This window comes from Euprymna scolopes, chromosome 5 (assembly GCF_053919585.1).
Source record: "Euprymna scolopes isolate OS-2025 chromosome 5, ASM5391958v1, whole genome shotgun sequence".
NCBI lineage: Eukaryota > Metazoa > Mollusca > Cephalopoda > Sepiida > Sepiolidae > Euprymna > Euprymna scolopes.
This window is the reverse complement of record NC_136486.1, coordinates 66075555-66096291: the sequence shown is the minus strand read 5'-3', so window position 1 is coordinate 66096291 and position 20737 is coordinate 66075555. Positions and strand designations below refer to the sequence as shown.

Here is a 20737-nt window from a genome sequence, read left to right as displayed (position 1 = left end):
TCTGTTGCATTAAATGCTAGTTTTTTCTCGTCCATAAATGTTTATTTATCTACCGAGTTGATTGCAAAAATAGATTACGTAATTGTACTCATTTTTAGTTCGTCAGAGGGGAATCTATCACCATACTTTCCCTTAAACACGTCTGTTGGACTTTTATTAAGTAGAATACTTAATAATTTTTTTCTTTTTTTTTAATGGAGAGTAGAAAACGCATTGTGGATGCGTTATCGGCAGCTCCTGTTACTCTCGCTTCTTCTTATTTGTCCCTCAGTCCTCATTTTTTAATGAGTGATTTTTCTGACAAAGGGAGAAGAAAAAGCTGTTTCCTAGATTGGCAGTATTTTGCGCGAACAGTTGCCAGAGATGGTGGAAATTTTCTGTTTCTATGTCTATCCTTGTAGCCATGTCACTAGTAAGGGTGCTGGAGGTAAACGTTTTGTCTGGGCTGACGTTATCCGCCTGATAGTCAGGGACCCGAACCTTTGATTAACCACTAAGGAGGCTGTCCTATCAGCAGGTGCAAAGTACTGGGGCTGCTGTATTGCCATTTGGTGAATGGATTCTGGACCATGCAGTAGCTTCTGGCGGGGCCTCTCGATGCCATACTAGTGGGAGTGGGTAATTGTTACGGCTTTACCTTATCATTAGCTACAAAAAAAAATTCTTCGTTTCTTTTTCTCTCTTAGTTTCCCCTCTCTGTCCTGCTCTAAGTAAATCTGACGACCTAATCCACAAATTCCAAAATTTCATCATGACAAGTTTCAAGAAAAATACACGATTAAACCCGGTTCTCCAACTTCCAACGTAGACCCCTACTACCATGTCTCCTTCTCCAACATCAGGATATATATATGTGTGTGTGTGTGTGTGTGTGTGTGTGTGTAAAATGGGCACCCACACTCTAACCACCTAAGTTTATAGATGCTATCGAGTATAACTGGTAGACATGCAGAATCTTATTCAATTTTGTTATTATACATTATAGAAAAGATATTTACCGTAGTCGAGGCCTCTTTTCGTTATTTGGACTCGTATACCAGGGTTTTCTTGGCAAATACTGAGGTGAAGTATGAAATACACGGTAGTCGCTAATATCAAGCATTTTGCGCGTGCCATTATGCAGGAATCGAATTTTTTCTCCTAGATTTATGTATAATGTTAATGACTCCAAATAAAACATCTACCGTTTATATGAATCAATAATCAATAAATCCATGCTATATTACATACTAATGAACTAATGAACTGATGTATAACCTTGAAAATTAATTAATAACGCATTAAATTTTCTTGAGTCCAAAGCAACTTATCAGTTGTTCATTTACGATTTATTTTTTTAATATATATTTCCATTTATTTGTAACAGCTTTTTCTGTGCTTGGGGAAAAAGCTTTTCCGAATCATTCAAATCTTTTGCACGTTTCTTGATTATTCAATGGACACAATTCCTCGTCGAATGTTTCTGTTAACATTAAATTCTACGTGAGGAAATTTACATATTTTATGAGGGAAATATAATCATGGGCATATACACTAGTGATACCTGTACTTCGTTAGGTCACAGAGACTTATTCTACGGGAATTTTATTCGAAATATAACTGAATATACGAGATCCAAGAAGAGATCGTATGAATAGAAAAAAAAAAATTAAGTGTAAATCAGCCAGCGAAAAAAGTAGTACGAGAAAGAACATACTCTCCTAAATATACTTCAACCTTATAATATGCATCTCTCTTTTTCTCTCTGCTTCTCTCTTTTTATCTCTTTCTCCCTCTCGCCACACACACACACACACACACACACACACACACACACACATATATATATATATATATATATATATATATATATATATTATAAATGCTTCTTTGAGTAGAGTACTGTCGCAATTAATCTCACCCGCTATTTAATTGGCTGAAAATGCGAAACTCGCTGTTTGTTTGTTTACGAACAGGCGATGTGAGCACTATAAAAAGTGGTGGCGGGTGTCTATTAAAATAGACATTCGACGAGTTATTTACGGGCGTCGATTCCATGATCGAGTAGGAGAACTGCCGACTGTCAACACGACGGTTCTAGGTTCAATCCTTGGCTTGGGAGATATGTTAGTCTAGCGGCAATGATGAGTTGTGATACAACGACACAGGACTGTATGTTGATGACTACAAATATATTTTAAGCCTCCCTGTTTGGGTAGAGTACTGTCGTAAATAATCTCACTGGCTACTTAATTGGCTGAAATGCGAAGCAGTTGTTTGTTTGTTTACGAACAGGCGATTTGAGCACTATAAAAGTGGTGGCGGGTGTCTATTTAAATAGACATTCCGACGAGCTATTTACGGGCGTCGATTGCATGATGGAGTGGGAGAACTGCCGACTGTCAACACGACGGTTCTAGGTTCAATCCTTGGCTTGAGAGAGATGCTAGTCTAGCGGCACTGATCAGTTGTGATACAACGAAACAGGACTGTATATCGATGACTGAATATATATATATATATATATATATATATATATATATATATATATATATATAATTTCGAGTCTCTAAAATTTACTGAGTTTTTTTGCTTAGGGAAATATACACACACATACACACATTCACTAATATATATATATATATATATATATATATATATATACTGGGGTTTTTATATTCAAAATTAATGGACTAATGAATTCAACAAGGTTGTTAGATAGTGCTCAATAAAAAGAGCTGATAATACTTGTTTATTGTTATATAAACATGCTCACATCCCGCTGCTACAAATAGCCACTTGTTTCAATCAAACAACAGATATCATCAGGCAGCGACTTGACTATTCAAAAGTTCAATGAATAATGGATTTTTATTTTAGGTAGGAACTCTTTAGAAGTTGGAGTTAAAAAACTTAAAACACAGGACTTTAATTAAATAAAAAAGTAAAAAGGGAGAGGCAATTTAAATAAAGTTACAAGATTACAATGGGGGGAGAGTGACTGAGAAGAGACAAAAAGGAATAGAGACAGAAATAGAGAAAGAAAATAGAGAGAAAACAAAATAGAGAGAAAAAGAAGAGAGAATATATATATATATATATATATATATATATATATATATACACTTGTGCCCGATATTATTCATACCCCTCCTTGAAAATTGAGTTTATTAGGTGTAACTTTGTAAGAATTTATTGTTTACGTCCATATTGATTCATATTCTTAATAAACCTCTTCTGATCATTTTCGTCATTTTAGAATCTCGGGATACTTGTAATAAAAGAAATATACAGCTATTTATAAAATCTGCAATGTTCAAAAATAATCATACCCCCTTATTTTTTCAGTATTAATCGAGTTTCTGACTGTTTGTTTCTTGTTTGATTCTTATTTTGAATGCTTTTATACAACCTTTGATTAATTTCATTTCGTTTTTTGCATTTTTCAGAAATTAAAATGATATCAACTGAAAACCAATGAAAGAATAAAAATTATTAGAACGGGGAAGAAAAAAGAGCTCAGTAATGATCTTAGGACTAAAATTGTGAATTCACATAAGGATGGTTTAGGTTACACGTCAATTTCCAAGAAATTTGAGGTCCCTACAGCAACAGTACAGAGCATAATCAAAAATTCCAGAGCCACCACACAACAAACAACTTGATTGGTAGAGGAAGGAAAGGGACACTGTCTGCTAGAGCCACCAGGAATATTGTAAGAAGTGTTAATGCAAATCCAACCACCACTACTAAGGACATTTTAGAAAATCTGGAGTCTTCTGGCATAAAAATATCAAGGCAAACATTGCAAAGGACTCTGCATGAAAATGGTCTGAAAGGAAGAAGACCACGAAGGACTCCATTGCACACCGGAAAACACCTTGCAGCACGTCTAAAGTTTGCTAGGACCCATGTGAATTCTCCAGAGTCCGTTTTCTCAAGTATTTTGTGGACTGACGAAACAAAAATTGAATTGTTTGGCCATATGGATGCTTCTTACGTTTGGAGGAAGAAAGGAGAAGCTTACAACCCAAAGAACACCATAACCACGGTGAAACATGGTGGTGGTAGCCTAATGTTTTGGGGCTCCTTTTCGGCTAGTGGTCCAGGTAGTTTGATCAAGATAGATGGAACAATGTAGAAGGAGCAATATTTGGAGATACTCCAGAAAAACATTAGACAGGATGCGGAGAAGCTCCATTTAGGACCAAACTGGGTCCTTCAACAGGATAATGATCCAAAACATACAGCCAAAATAGTCAAGAAATGGTTTGAGGATAATCAAATTAATGTTTTGGAATGGCCTAGCCAGAGTCCCGACCTGCACCCTATCGAAAACCTCTGGCACATATTGAACACTGAGGTTAAAAAGCGGAAACCTAGAAATTTGAGGGATTTGGAGAACTACTGCATTGAAGAATGGTCAGAAATCAGTGTTGATGCTTATAAAACCTTGTTGATAAATATCCAAAACGGTTACAGGCAGTTATTAAGAATAAAGGGCATGCTATTGACTATTAGTAAGAGAGGTATGAATAATTTTGAACTAGTGCCATTATTGTTTTTCTTTGTATAATGTTTCAAACTTGCATAATTTATTTATTTGTTGAGTTTAAATTAAATGCTTATGCTTGATTTATTGTTTGAAATCCCTTTAATATTGTCTACCTTCTGGTTTGAGCAATATTCTTATAGAAATCTCAAAGATCCGAGGGGTATGAATAATATCGGGCACAAGTGTATATATATACATATATATATATATATATATAATATGGAGAAGAAAAGAAAAAAGATATAAATGGTTATAATAAAGAGAATAAGAACTAGAAGGAAAAGGAAAGAATAATGAGATCTAGTTAAATAGAGAAAGAGAGAAAGTAAGAATTTGACAGTATATAGAAAAAGAAAAAGATCTGCGTGTCAACCAATTTATGAACAATTATACATGATATCTGTTGTTTGATTGAAACAAGTGGCTATTTGTAGCAGCGGGATGTGAGCATGTTTAGAAAACAATAAACAAGTATATATATATATATATATATATATATATATATATATATATATATATATATATATATATATATACTGTATTACCCTGGCGGCGTACCTCAGTCCAACAGATCCAACCTGTTGGGCTGAGTGTCAAGTGACGAATCCTTGACGTGTACTACCCTGTCTCCCTGCAGCCGAGGCTGCTAGGAGACCTTCCCATTCAGACGAGTAATGGGGGTATATAATTAAATGCAGACCACATCAGCATTATGTGGCACAAGGCCGGAAAGTGGGAACCCCGTAGGTTCCCCTAAAAGAGGGGTACTCCTGCAATTTTAAAAATCGCCTGAGTAAGCCCGTCTGCATTCCCCGGTCGGGGCGCCTCAGGCAGCAAGCAATAAACTGGCCCCACCGGAAAGCCCGGTGGCAAGGCCTGGGAGGGTGGACCTCCTAGGTATTACTCAGGCGGCGTACTTCAATCCAACAGGGGCTGGGCCGGTTCCCGGCCCCTAACCTGTTGGGCTGAGTGTCAAGTGACGAATCCTTGACGTGTACTACCCTGTCTCCCTGCAGCCGAGGCCGCTAGGAGACCTTCCCCGTGAGACGAGTAATGGAAGGGGGGTATATATTTAAATGCTGCCCACATCAGCATTATATGGAACAAGGCCGGAAAGTGGGAATGCCGCAGGCTCCCCTAAACAAGTGGTACTCCTGCAATTTTAAAAATTGCCTGAGTAACACCCATCGGCTTTCGGCGGTCGGGGCGCCTCAGACAGCAAGCAATATACTTGCCCCACTGGAAAGCCCGATGACAAATCGTGGGAGGGGGGGGGGCTCCTAGGTATTACCCAGGCGGCGTACCTCAGTCCCACAGGTTCTGGGCCGGTTCCCGGCCCCTCACCTGTTGGGCTGAGTGTCAAGTGACGAATCCTTGACGTGTACTACCCTGTCTCCCTGCAGCCGAGGCTGCTAGGAGACCTTCCCATTCAGACGAGTAATGGGGGTATATAATTAAATGCAGACCACATCAGCATTATGTGGCACAAGGCCGGAAAGTGGGAACCCCGTAGGTTCCCCTAAAAGAGGGGTACTCCTGCAATTTTAAAAATCGCCTGAGTAAGCCCGTCTGCATTCCCCGGTCGGGGCGCCTCAGGCAGCAAGCAATAAACTGGCCCCACCGGAAAGCCCGGTGGCAAGGCCTGGGAGGGTGGACCTCCTAGGTATTACTCAGGCGGCGTACTTCAATCCAACAGGGGCTGGGCCGGTTCCCGGCCCCTAACCTGTTGGGCTGAGTGTCAAGTGACGAATCCTTGACGTGTACTACCCTGTCTCCCTGCAGCCGAGGCCGCTAGGAGACCTTCCCCGTGAGACGAGTAATGGAAGGGGGGTATATATTTAAATGCTGCCCACATCAGCATTATATGGAACAAGGCCGGAAAGTGGGAATGCCGCAGGCTCCCCTAAACAAGTGGTACTCCTGCAATTTTAAAAATTGCCTGAGTAACACCCATCGGCTTTCGGCGGTCGGGGCGCCTCAGACAGCAAGCAATATACTTGCCCCACTGGAAAGCCCGATGACAAATCGTGGGAGGGGGGGCTCCTAGGTATTACCCAGGCGGCGTACCTCAGTCCCACAGGTTCTGGGCCGGTTCCCGGCCCCTCACCTGTTGGGCTGAGTGTCAAGTGACGAATCCTTGAAGGGTACTACTCTGTCTCCCTGCAGCCGAAGCCGCTAGGAGACACATCCCCATCAGACGAAGTAATGGGGGTATATATTTAATTGCCGCCCACATCGGCAATATTTGGCACAAGGCCTGGAAAGTGGGATACCCGCACCCTCCCCTAAAGGAGGGGCACTCCTGCAATTTTAAAAATTGCCTGAGTAACCCCGTCTGTATTCCCCGGTCGGGGCGCCTCAGGCAGCAAGCAATAAACTTGCCCCACCGGAAAGCTTGGTGGCAAGGCCTGGGAGGGTGGACCTCCTAGATATTACCCAGGCGGTGTACCTCAGTCCAACAGGTGCTGGGCCGGTTCCCGGCCCCTCACCTGTTGGGCTGAGTGTCAAGTGACGAATCCTTGACATGTACTACCCTGTTTTCCTGCAACCGAAGCCGCTAGGAGACACATCCCATCAAAAGAGTGTTTTAAATGGGGGTAGATATTTATTTGCTGCCCACATCAGCAAAATGTGGCACAAGGCCGGAAAGTGGGAACCCCGCAGGCTCCCCTAAAGGAGGGGCACTCCTGCAATTTAAAAAAATTGCCTGAGTAACCCCGTCTGCATTCCCTGGTCAGGGCGCCTCAGGCAGCAAGCAATAAACTTGCCCCACCGGAAAGCCCGGTGGCAAGGCCTGGGAGGGTGGACCTCCTAGATATTACCCAGGCGGTGTACCTCAGTCCAACAGGTGCTGGGCCGGTTCCCGGCCCCTCACCTGTTGGGCTGAGTGCCAAGTGACGAATCCTTGACATGTACTACCCTGTTTTCCTGCAACCGAAGCCGCTAGGAGACACATCCCATCAAAAGAGTGTTTTAAATGGGGGTAGATATTTATTTGCTGCCCACCTCAGCAAAATGTGGCACAAGGCCGGAAAGTGGGAACTCCGCAGGCTCCCCTAAAGAAGGGGCACTCCTGCAATTTTAAAAATTGCCTGAGTAACCCCGTCGGCATTCCCCGGTCGGGGCGCCTCAGGCAGCAAGCAATAAACTTGCCCCACCGGAAAGCCCGGTGGCAAGGCCTGGGAGGGTGGACCTCCTAGGTATTACCCAGGCGGTGTACCTCAGTCCAACAGGTGCTGGGCCGGTTCCCGGCCCCTCACCTGTTGGACTGAGTGTCAAGTGACGAATCCTTGACATGTACTACCCTGTTTTCCTGCAACCGAAGCCGCTAGGAGACACATCCCATCAAAAGAGTGTTTTAAATGGGGGTATGAGGCGAATGGATTCGCCAATCATTTTTATAACCAACGGCTGTGCTAACCAACCAATGAAAACGTTTAAAAATTATTGTAAGAATAGTCGAATTTTGGATTCAATCAGGTCGCCGTTTACTACGGCACGGACGCATTTGATTCTTGGACACTATCTTGGTTACTTATCTGAACTACGCCGCCATCGGTGTTCAACACAATATCTCAGAACTTAACAGGTTAACTACGCCACGGACCGCATTTGATTCTTGGCCGCCATATGGGTTACTGATCTGAACTACGCCACCATCTTTGTTTAACACTATCTTTCAAAACTTAATGTGTGTATGTCTGTGTGTGCGTCTGTGTGTGTGTATGTGTGGGTGTGTGTGCATTTCCCTACGCAAAAATGTTGTCAATTTTAAGTCCATCTACTCGAAATTTGATATACAGGGCACTGAGATTTGGGAAAATCGTAGTGATCGGTTGTCGGCTGTTAAGGGATCAAAGACTAATGATTTGACCTTTCAGAACTCTACCAAACTCTTCCGACAATTTTGGATCTAAAAACTTTACATATAGGTGATATGGGCATGGATCTAAGTTAATAATTGATTTGAGCCCCAAGCGATTAATGTTAAAAGGCCACAAGTGTGTGTGTGTGTGTATGTGTGTCTGTGTGTGTACATTTTCCTACGCTAAAACTAAGACAATTTTATCCTACAGACTCGAAATTTTATGAGGTACGCCGCCTGGGTAATACATACGAGGTCAACCCTCCCAGGCCTTGCCACCTGGCTTTCCGGTGGGACAAGTTTATGTCCTTCTGCCTCAGGTGCCCATATCGACGGGCTTACTCAGGCAATATTTTTAATTGCAGGAGTGCCCCTCCTTTAGGGGAGCCTTCGGCGTTCCACTTTCCGGCGTTGTGCCAACTAATGCTGATGTGGGCAGCATTTAAATATATACCCCGATCACAAGTTTATTGTGATGGGATGTGTCTCCACGCCGCTTCTCCTGCAGGGAGACAGGGTAGTACACGTCAAGGGATTCGTCACTTGAAACTCGGCCCTGCACATTTTGGACTGAAGTACGCCGCCTGAGTAATACCTATGAGGTCCACCCTTCCAGACCTTGACACCGGGCTTTCCGGTGGAGCAAGTATATTGCTTGCTGCATTAGGCGCCCCGACCGGGGAATGCCGACGGGGTTACTAAGGCAATTTTTAAAATTTCAGGAGTCCCCCTTCTTTTTAGGGGAGCCTGCGCGGTCCCACTTTCCAGGCCTTTTGCCACATAATGCTGATGTGGGCAGCAATTAAATATATACCCCCATCAGAGAACTGATGGGGAAGGTCTTCTCGCGGCTTCGGCTGCAAGGAGACCGGGTAGTTGTACTGGTCAAGGATCCGTTCTTGACACTCAGCAAGACAGGTGAGAGGCCGGGAACCGGCCCAGCACCTAACGGACTGAGGTACGCCGCCTGCGTAATACCTAGGAGGTCCCCTCTCCCAGGCCTTGCGACTGGGCTTTCCGGTGGAGTAAGTCCATTGCTTACTGCCTAAGGGGCCCCTACCGGGGAATGCCGACAGGGTTACTCAGGCAATTTTTACAATTTCAGGAGTGCCCCTCCTTTAAGGGAGCCTGCTGGATCCCCACTTTCCGGCCTTGTGCCACATTTTGCCAAGGTGGGCAGCAAATAAATAACTACCCCCATCAGGATTCTTTTGGTCGCATACCTTATTTATTGCGCTTGCTATTGTTATCATTGTTATTATTATTATTATTGTTATTATTATTATCCTCTCCTCCTGAAAAAATTTGTTATTGCTTTTCTTTCTTTTCTCCCGTCGCTATCTACTATAACAGTTTTTTTTTTTTAGTACGGCCCGTTTGCTACCGCCGGCCCTGGCATCTGCCAGCTGTGCACCGTCGGATCCTTCCAAGGGAAAGAAAAGGTAGGCTGGAAGAAGCCCCCTGGTATTAAAATTGACCTAGAGGCTTTATTGACTGAAGCGAAGAAATGCGCAGAGCATGTAACCAAAAGTGGCATAACAATAGATCAACCTAGATTTCAAGAGTTTGAGAAGAAATCTGTGTTACTTCTAGTGATAGACCGAAAAACCAAAAAGCTCATCCGTTCGACCAAGGACAAAGTAACCAAACTGATAGCTACCTTTGGCATGAAAGCCGAAAGAATTACAAAGGCTCGCGGATACAACACCTGGGCAGCCCTTTTTAAAACAGAGGAGGGCTGTGTAAAACTATCACAAAATGAGATCATAACGAATGACTATATCCTTAGAATGGAGTATATGGGGCGAAGGAGGACTACCGTCTCCATCTTCGAAGTTCCTGGCGCAGTGCAAGGAGAGTACTTGGCTGCCTATCTCCTCCAATGTGTGGATATTACAGGGGTCAGTGTAGACCATTATAACGGCGTCTGGTCTTTTGACATTTTTATAAATAAGGAGGAGTACTACAAAATATCGTACTACATGGAAGCAGAAACGGAAAAATTGCCAATTGTGGTAGGAGAGAGGCGACCAGCATTCTGGATATGCGGTGAAGTGAGACACTTAAGGTACACGTGCCACAAAAAAAAAACAGTCAACACCCAGAAACCCCCAAAATAGAGTATTAACCAACCTAGAACGGGGTGCACAGATTGGCTCAAAAATAACTGATGCAGAGGAGAAACGTAAAGATACCCAACGAAAATTATCACCGGATGATATCGAAGAAGTTAACAACACGGAAGCATCCTCCCCCCCAAAAAAAAAGGACGAATAGAAGCGCATTCCACCAAAGAAATCGCCACTTAAAACTTATGCACAAAGGAGAAAAACTAGAAATAAGGACTAGCAAAGACCCGGAAGGAAACAAATTTAAAGAGCTTCTAAAGCTTAAAGATAGCATGGACGAGAAACGCGAATAAAAAAAAGTCCCCTTTCCCGAGTCTCCGTTCCCGGAAAAAAAAAACATCCCCATCTCGAAGGAAAAACGTTCGTCCAAAAAAGCCCCAATCCCATTAAGCACCGCACTCGCTAACAGAGAAAAGAAAATGACTTCTGTAGGTGCCCCTAAAAAGAAAAGTACGAGACCTTCCCCCTTGTGCACCCCTGCCAACACACCACAGAAAACTCCCCCCTTTCTCCCATGACAATATACATTGCCCCTCTTACCCCGTCTGAAAAAAAGAGACAGAAGCCCTTCATGCGAAACTGAGTCCCGCAAAAAGAACCCCCACCCCTTTTTTCCCGACAACGTGGTTTGCCAAATTTCAACAGAACGCGAACCATTATGAAGACGCACAAGTCTAAGGACTATAAAAATTTGTTTGCATTTAAAACTGTACAAAAAAAAAGAGACCTAAAACCCCGAAAACTTCCCCAAAGCGAACAGAATATTAACAGTCGTTAGACCTAGAGGGAAAGTTAACGAGGTTTGGGCGATGATGGAAGAGGCCAGCAATACCTTTAACTTATTCCCACCAGTTGCTTTCTTTAATGATAGAGAAATTACTGAAATGAAAAAAAAATCATACATCATTATATAGGGCAATTAAACTAACATTCCCTCTTGACATCGACGGTCTGTCCCCTGACGGGCCATTCACCACTGAAACGACCAATGGATCTATGGGGACAGCTGTCGGTGTCTTGACACCGTCTATGTTTACTCAGAATTCCCAACCCTAAGTAAACCAAGACGGCCTTAAGATTAGCTACGTCGAATGTCAGAGGGTTGATGGACGCCTCTCATAAAATTCGAGTTGCACGCGACCTTCAACACCTCATTGTGGATATATGTTGTTTACGGAAACCCACTTTATTCCAAGTGACTATCAGGATTTGCTCCTTAGAGACTTTCAGCTCTACTCAGCACATTTTGATACCCACGCAAGCGGTGTTACCTGGCTAGTTAAGCGGACTCTGTATGCGTCGTCTGATCCTATCTATGCAGATCCGAAGGGAAGATTGCTCGTTCTGGAGGTTACCGTAAAGGATGTGGCATTTCGTTTTATTGGGGTTTATGCACCCATTAACCGTACTGAGTTAGTTTCCTTTTTTCGGCGAATCGAGCCCTTCATGGATTCGTCTCGCCGGTTAGTTTTAGCGGGAGACGGGAACGCGAGTTAGATCACGGGGTAAATACCACAAGGGGTACTTAACAGAACCGGGATGCTAAAGTGTTTCGAGACTTTGTCGCAAGTTTGATCTTGTCGATAAATTTCGAAACGAAAAACCCGGGGATTTAGCATGGACTTAGCGCGCCTCAGATCCGGTGCAACTTTCGAGTTACATCAATCGGTTCTTAGTAAGAAGAGTCGACCTAGGGATTTTAGACTGCCCAAGTTTTCATAGTATAATTTATTCGGACCATAGGCATGTCCGGGTTCGAGTAAACTTAGATAGTGTTAAACCTAGGATGGCTAGTTACTTGAAGTTCAACATGTCGTTGTTCGATGTGAAGGACTTCCGGGAACAGCTTCTACTAACAATACAAATGGAATTGACGGGGGCTATCATCGGGAATACGTAGTGGGGTAACCTAAAAATGTCATTAGGTCCTTCGCAGCTGATTTTAGTCGCCGTCTCGACCTTAGTTCTAGAGCAGCGAAAGCGGCACTAGAAGATAGATTAGAAAGGGCGGTGAAGGGGGGCAGTGCTAGCTATACTATAGTTAAGGCTGAACTGGACTCCTTGGATAACAGCGAGGACCAGGGATTACTAGTTAGGGCTAGATTAAAAAGAGCGTCAAACAAGGCAACAAATATTGCCGCTTCACTGCGTGCGGATGTGTTTCGACGTTCTGCTGATCGACATATCGCCAGCGTCACATTGCCGGACGGACGGACAGTAACGTAGATACGCTTGATCGTAGAAAAAGTCGACACAGAAGCCGCGCTGATCAATTTAGATCAGTCCAAAGCATTCGACAGAGTACACCATCGTTATCTAAAGGCTGTTCTTCGCTCGGCTGTGTTTGGTCCCCAGTTTCGCTCTTGGATTTGCCTCTTGTATGCCAATCCCGGTGCTATGGTGGAAGTGAATGGGGTGAGGTCGAAACCCTTCACTTTATCAAGATCTATCCGTCAAGGTTGTCCGTTATCCCCAATGTTATATACGCTGCCGCTTGAGTCATATTTGCGCCAGCTTGGGGTGAATCCGATCCTTTGCGGGATTATTTTGCCAGGTGGCTCTAACCCGGTAAAGTATACCGCCTATGCCGACAACGTGACTGTGCTTGTAACGAGCAGTGCCGAGATTAGAGTCGTCGACATAGAAACAAGTCGGTATGCCAAGGTCACAGGGGTCATAATTAAGTACGTTAAGTATTTTGGCTTACGTATAGGTGCCTGGAGGGGTATGCCCCTTCAGGGACACTTTGGTTGGACCGATGGGCCATGCAAGCTACTCGCCGTCTGGTTTGGCGCCGGTCTCCAGCTGTAGGAAAAAATTGGTCGGAAGTATTGGAAGCGGTCAAGGTCGCATCTCATTTGTGGGCCTTGATAAACCTGTCTTTGAAGGGTCGGGCAGAGGTATGCAATTCTCATATCTACCCCCTGATCCTATACTGTCTATCAGTACTTCCACCCCCGGAGGCCACACTAGTAGATCTGGTGCGTGCTCTTTCTCGTTCTTATGGCGCGGAAAGCAACCCATGGTTACCCGGGGGGGGGTAGAAAGCCTCTCTGACACACACCTGTTGTCTCGCAAGGCGCTATATCGGGCCTTAGTGAAGGGATCCGTTCGATACGAAAAGATTGAGGAGTTCGGTTTTTCGAAGGAGGAGCGCCGCTTAATATGGCCTTGGGCGCCTGGGTAGAGCTGCTTCGATAATTACGATGCATCATTCACCTGGCTGGTAATTCGAAATGCCCTCTGGGTCGCAAAAGACTCTACGCAGCGGGGTTTACGGAGACAACTAATTGTGTCCGATGCGGAGATTGGGAGGAAAACCTCGATCATGCTTTCTTCCACTGTGCCATCGTTCGACCGTTGTGTGAGTTAGTTGAAGGCTTCACGGTTTGCATGCTGAGCGGACGGTTTTTGTGCTGGATTCGGTTTCCACGTGCTGCAACTGGGCACCGACCATGAAGAGAGGAGAGCGCTATGTTTTTTCTGTGTTTGCTAGCAGTTATGAGAGGCGTTACTTGGACGACGCGACAGAAGGAGGTTTACGGAGATGAGACCTTCACTGCTCCCCCAGCTCGTTCTTATTTTCAAATATCGATTGAAAATGCGAATTAAGCTGGAGAAGGTGAAACTCGACACGGCAAATTTCAACGACAGGTGGGTGAAAGTTTCGCGACTGTGTGGAATGAATGGAGCTGATCTTAATTATTTTTTTGAATTTGCTTAGGCTTTAAGAATTTTGGATGTTCTGAACGAACGTAGACATACATCGGACCACCTAGAGTAGGCTAGTTAGGCATTTTTGTTCGATTTTTTAATTTAGCTAGAGTATGCATGTTGTCATCTTCCCAATCCCCCTTTTTAGTTCGCCCCTGCCCCATCGCCCCCCGTTTTTATTTTCTTCCCTCGTTTGGTTCGATAATACCCACTCCCGGTCCAATTACGTGAGGGATAGACTGTTTTGTCAGTAATATGGGCCATTTTTGAGGTGTTTTTAATGAAGTTAGTTTTCGTGGGCCCTACATCTTTTCGACTGACAAAACATCCTAGCTGCCACAATTATTAGTGAGGGGGTTCTTTTTACTTACCTCTTTTTGTCATTGTATATATCTCATTCGTTATTGTAAATAAGACTGTTATCCCCCCCCCACATCATGTATATATATTTGTAATTTTCGGGTTCTAAGTAGGATGTCCACGGGTTGATTCTGATATTTTAGTGAACGAGTTAACGTTATGTTAGTTAGGACAACATTAACACCCACCTCCCTTTTTCGGTCTTGTGCCACATCTTTATAATGTAAAATTTATTTTTTGCAAAATAAAATAAATATTTACCCCCATCAGGAGTCAAACACATTTCACATACGTTCACTTATATATATATATATATATATATATATATATATATATATATATATATATATATATATATATATGCGTGTGTGTGTATATATATATATATATATATATATATATATTTATATATATATATACAAAGACATGTATATATATATTTATATATATGTGTAATATATATATATATGCACATATATACATATATATTCATATATCTACAAAAGTAAAAGTGTTTGCATGTCTGTCTGTCTGTATGTCTATGTACATTTTTCTACACAATAACTATGTTAATTTTCAGTCTACAGACTCGAAATTTGATATACAGGGTAATGACATTTGAGAAAATCATTGTAATTTGTTTTCGGCAAGAAATTGGGCTGTAAAGGGTCAAAGTTCAACGATTTGACCATTGAAACCACTTCCAAACTCCTCCGCCAATTCTGAATATAAACACTTGAAATTTTAGATATAGATTACTTGGGCATGGATCTAACTTAATAACTTGATTTGAGCATAAAACAATAAATGTTAAGGGGGCATAATAGAGGTAAAGTTTTAAAAAAAATTCCTCTGCGATATCTACCAAATTACTCAGACAATTTGTGATCTAAACATTTGGAATTTTACATAAATGGTATTCAAACATAGGGCAAGCTTTTTAATTGGTTTGGGTCGAAAATTTGAGCTACACATATATGAATCTATATATGTATGTTTGCATGTCTGCCTAAAACTTTCGACATAGCGGACGGGTTTTCACAATATCCGTGTCGTTTTGAAGCTCGAACCTTCTGACGACAGATACCAAGAAATTGGCGAAACACATTAATTTCTTCACCTTACACTGGGCATTTTTCTATAGGGAAGGGGTTACTGTTTTCACCGATATTTTCGAAAGTTATCCCCTCTTTTCGATTGTCTAGTCTTAATTTAAACCGACGTCACTTTCGATTTGGCGGTGGTCGTGACGTCACGTTTTTTTTCACGATCTTTTCCTCTTAGCGGTAAGGATTCGAGCCTGCCTTCCTACTACCACTTTTTTTTTCTTGCTCAACACACACCTCCAAACACTCGGGCACGCCGAGCACCCATGCTAATCATTGTAGAAAATGGGATACATCTACGAGTTGAATACACACACACACCCACACACACATACACACACCCACCCACACACACACACACACACACACACACATATATATATATATATATATATATATATATATTCCGATACAATTACTAATCTCGATTCTAAATGACTCAATCCTCCCAATTCCGATAAAATTACCGATTCCAATTTTCATAAAATTATTCAATAATTTTTTAAAGCTATGTCGCTTACAAATATTAATTATTGTTAAATTCCATATCGTATCTATTTCAATTAGCAAAACGTAAAATGAACACTGAAGTACGAGGGTAATTTTTCTTAATATTTTTCTCAAATATTTTCCATATAATCTAAATTACTTAGTAAACAGCTGAATTGCAATGTTCGTTTTTCATGCTACTTGAATTATGTCATCATTAATTTAAGTAGTAAATGATTGGTAAGCACAATAATAAAACGTAGCAAAAGAAAAATTTACAAAGCCTTCGCTTTCATTTTAGATATTTTCCCAAATAATGTTTATGTATAGAACACCATCTTAACAAGAGAGTAGCGATGGAGGGAAGCCTATAACTATGCTGTTGTTTCCCTCTGTAGAATGGTATTTATATATTTTCTCCTTTGTATGGTGATATAAAGTTTTAGCAATACTATATATTAATACGTTTATTGTTTTGTTTTGCTGTAAAGGATACAGAAAATATAAGTCCTAATACTACGAATAGTAATGGACACGTTGTAGATGAAGACTGGTAGCTACTATTACCCTCTTAAATATAATAGTTTTTTTTCCTTTTCAGTGATTAGGTTGAAAGAATTTATACAAATTATCGTGGCATGCTTTCAACTTTTTCGATAATTATCAATGATGACATTATGTTGTAAAAAAAACATTAAGTAATCATTTGAATTTTATAATATGTACTAATCCACCCAAAATATGATTCTTCATTTTTAAGGTTATTACATTTAAACAACCAGAAAAATTAGTGGTAAAATTAAGATAAGACAACAAAAAGTTAGTTTCGCATATAAAGTTAACTCAAAATGATTGTAATTTCGAACCATGTAGAGTTTAGGGGGTTTATTAAATTTTGATTTTCTTTAAAATTTAAATTATGTTAATTTTTCTGGACAACACTATCGTGGTAAAATTTCTGGTTATTTGCCCTAAAATGTATGATATTATGCTAAATTTTACAGTGGAATGAGTTTCATATGAATGGAACTCATCCCACTGTAAAATATTTAATAAGTGTTTGTTAGTTTTTCAAGGTCTTACTAACATCATATACAAAGTAAAAATCTTATTGGGAGATACTTTTAAATTTTAGTATATATATTTTGTTTAAATTTGCCAGTTTAAATCTCTTCATGGAATTTCTGGTCTCGTGTCCCTAAGTCTTATGGTGAACATTATAATAAATAGATAAATGCCTATGTATTTGTTTTTTATTGACAGAAAAATAGAAAGAATCGTTTTTGTAATCGAAAATTAGACTGAAATTTTCCCGATTATGATACTAAAATAATTACGATTTCTTTCAATTCCCGATATATATATATATATATATATATATATATATATATATAATTATTATTATTATTATTATTATTATTATTATGCTACCTATAGTACCTATGGACACTAGTGTTGATTAATTTGAGAAATCATTATTGCAAGGAGTCACAATAACCGTCGGTCATAAGATTCGAACACGGCTTACCCCATTAGAATAGAATAAACCGTTTGGCCAGCGGTAACACTTGTGAGAAATATAGTTGAAATTAACATTTATATAAAGCGTAAATGCCATTTAAGACGGCCGAAAATAAGCCCAGGATTAATACATCAGGATATACATGATTATAGAATGAAATATATTGGTATATATAGAGTATTATGGATTTCAAGAGAGACGGATATTGATGGAAATCGAATTTGTACAGATATTAAGAACATGATAAAACTGTTCAATATGATAGAAAAATTCAAGAAAAATTACAACACCACGATAGCTCTTACCGGATCGTCAGTAATAAAAAAGATACAATACTAGTTCGATATTTTTTAAAATATTGCTCCAACAGCGATTATTTGCTATATACCACACTCTGCAAACTTTCTCAAATTGTACTTCGGGAAAATGGATTCAAACTCTTTAATGGTAAAACGAGCAGCCATAGATCCTAGTTTAGTGATTCTATCTCTGCGAGAAATACACATCAGATACCATTTTTTTTCAAATCTGTCCCAGCTATTTTACAACCGCATTCTGGGAAACGGAAATCAAGCATGGTCTGGTGAAATGCAATGTACAAAAATATGTTTCTATCAGATGTGCCCGGCGGTGTTCAGATACTGATTTAAGCACATGCATCTGTATACATACTTAGTTGACTCTCGGGACAGTTTAATGATTAATATAAATATCGTAGGTACTAAACGAAACTCTAAATTCCTTAATTAAATGAAGAAAAGAAAACGGAAAGAAACTGAGCCTTGTGCATGAGAGTATTATTTTTTGTTCTTCTAAACAGTCCACTTCTTGTAAGAAAAAAAATCAAGCTGAAATCGAAAACAAAACCTAAGGACCGTGAGTCAAGTATAATAACCATAATGACAGTTTGCAACGATCTATAAAGATGTTTTAAAACTTACTTATTCTTAAGATAAGAAAGTTATCATGAACTAGTTTACAAACAGATACAAATCCGATGATCACTAAGTAGCAATTTTTCAATTGAGAACCTTTACCAGCAATATTTTCCGGGGGGAAACCGATTAACATTTTTCCACGTTTCTGATTACTCGAGAAACCAGATTCTAAGATTTTGCATAACAGATTCGTTAATTATATAGTTTGTGAATGGTCCCCCCCCCACACACACATTCTGATATTTATAAATACACTAGCATATCGATCCGGCGTTGCCCGAGTGATGGTCCGGACCCTTTAGCAGTTATTTTTCTGGGTCAAAGACAATAAAAAAATCCTCACATCCGATTACCCTGTATCTCAAATTCCGAGGCTTTTCACTCCAAATTGGCATAGTAATTTGATAGAAAATGTAAAAATGAAATATTTGGAACTTTGACACCATTTCTTCTCTTAAGAGTTATTTTTGCGTTCGAACAAATGAAAGAACCCCACATATAAAATTTAAACTGTTTAGACCCAAAATTGGTGAAGAAGTGTGGTATTGTTCTAAAAGGTCAAATCTTTGAACTTTGACCCCTTGCCTGCGATATTTCCACTCAAAATCTAAATAGATAGCGAACACAATGTCTGAATACACTGCAATATAAAATAATAGTCTAGCCTCCAAAATTGTCAGAATAGTTTAGTGGAGACCATAAAGGTAAAATGTGCAAATTTTGACCACTTGGCAGTCAAATGTTCGGTACAGAACGAATAAAAAAGATTAACCTCATTATGTCTATGCTTTATGCCAAAGTTCAAGTGTTTATACCGAGTTGCTTGGTAGAGACCACAAAGGTAAAGCAGTTAACATTTATTTTTCGAGCTCAAACCAAAATATAAAGTTTGATCCTGGTCCAATTAATCTTATTTGAGATTTCAATTGTTTGGACACAATATTTGTTTAGTAGAGATCGCAAAAGTATCATATCTTTGATAATTTGACGGCAATTTTGAAACTTTCGCCGTTATCTATTTTGGGATCACAAACAATGAAAAAGTTTGATCCAGATCCAAGTAATTTATATCCAAAACTTCAAGTATTTAGACCTAAAATTGTCAAATTTCTAGTAAGTAGACCCTGTAGTTTGGCAGAGAAAGCAAAGGTCAAATATGTTAAATTTGGATCCTAATTGTAACACCTTCGATTCAAGTCCAAGTAACGTACACATGAAATGTCAAGTTGTTAGAGTAAGAATTGGCGGTAGAGTATGGTAGAGTTCTAAAAAGTCAACTTGTTAAACTTTGACCCCTTGGTGCCAAACTTTCCGCCCAAATTCTATTTAGATATGTAACCCAATGTCTGAATATAGTTTGGTATATTTTGCAATGTTAATCTTTAAATTTAAGCTGTTCAATTTTTTTTCAGTTCGGTTTCTGTTATTGGCATATTTTATGCTAATGTTTATTTAGCTTTAGAGAAATTTCATAAGTTGTTATTGTTCGAAATATAACTTTTAAATGTTTAATTAAAAAACAAACTTTGTTTAAAAATGTTTTTTTTATTAATTCAATGTGAAAATGATCTAACTTGCTAAATTTTAATTTATGATTTTACCTTTAATATTTACCTTTAATATTACAATTAATTAAAAGAAAATTCTGCCTTGCTTAAAATAAACGAAACATATTTGTCTGTTTTCGTTAAAAAACTTCAAATTTTTTCCACTTTTAGTTTGGTGGGAGCTTTGATGCTCTTTAAATGCTAATTTCCATCCGTTTTTTTTTTTGGTAATTCAAATATTTTGTTACAAAGAGAACTGCTTTAACTTTTTATGCTATGAATTATTATAGTGAACTGTGGTGGAAATTTACCCCCCAAATGAACAACGTAGACACCATTCCAGTCCTGTATTGAAAAATCACAAATAAAAAAATACATAGTCATACACGGGACTGGTGTTGAGAATTTACAGAACTTCAGTGTATGCAACGTTTTTTCTTTCTTTTTTTTCGGCATGAATGCATGCAGACTATTTTTGTTACCGACTAGAGAACATCCAACATAAAGTTGTCCATGAGAGAAGCAAGATTCTT

General features: G+C 40.0%; 1 protein-coding gene across 2 annotated transcripts in view; it reads right to left on the bottom strand.

Moving 5' to 3' along the window:
• The window catches only part of LOC145276827 (bactericidal permeability-increasing protein-like), a 92121-nt gene extending 90778 nt beyond the window's left edge, over window positions 1-1343 (bottom strand). Inside the window, exon 1 of one of the 2 annotated variants that reach the window (XM_080128177.1) lies at window positions 999-1343. In XM_080128177.1, the coding sequence (XP_079984303.1) occupies window positions 999-1116 (118 nt within the window). In that variant the 5' untranslated portion in view covers window positions 1117-1343. The remainder of the gene's footprint in view (window positions 1-998) is intronic. The other variant, XM_080128179.1, reaches the window with a different exon arrangement.
• Between the last annotated feature and the right edge of the window lie 19394 nt (window positions 1344-20737).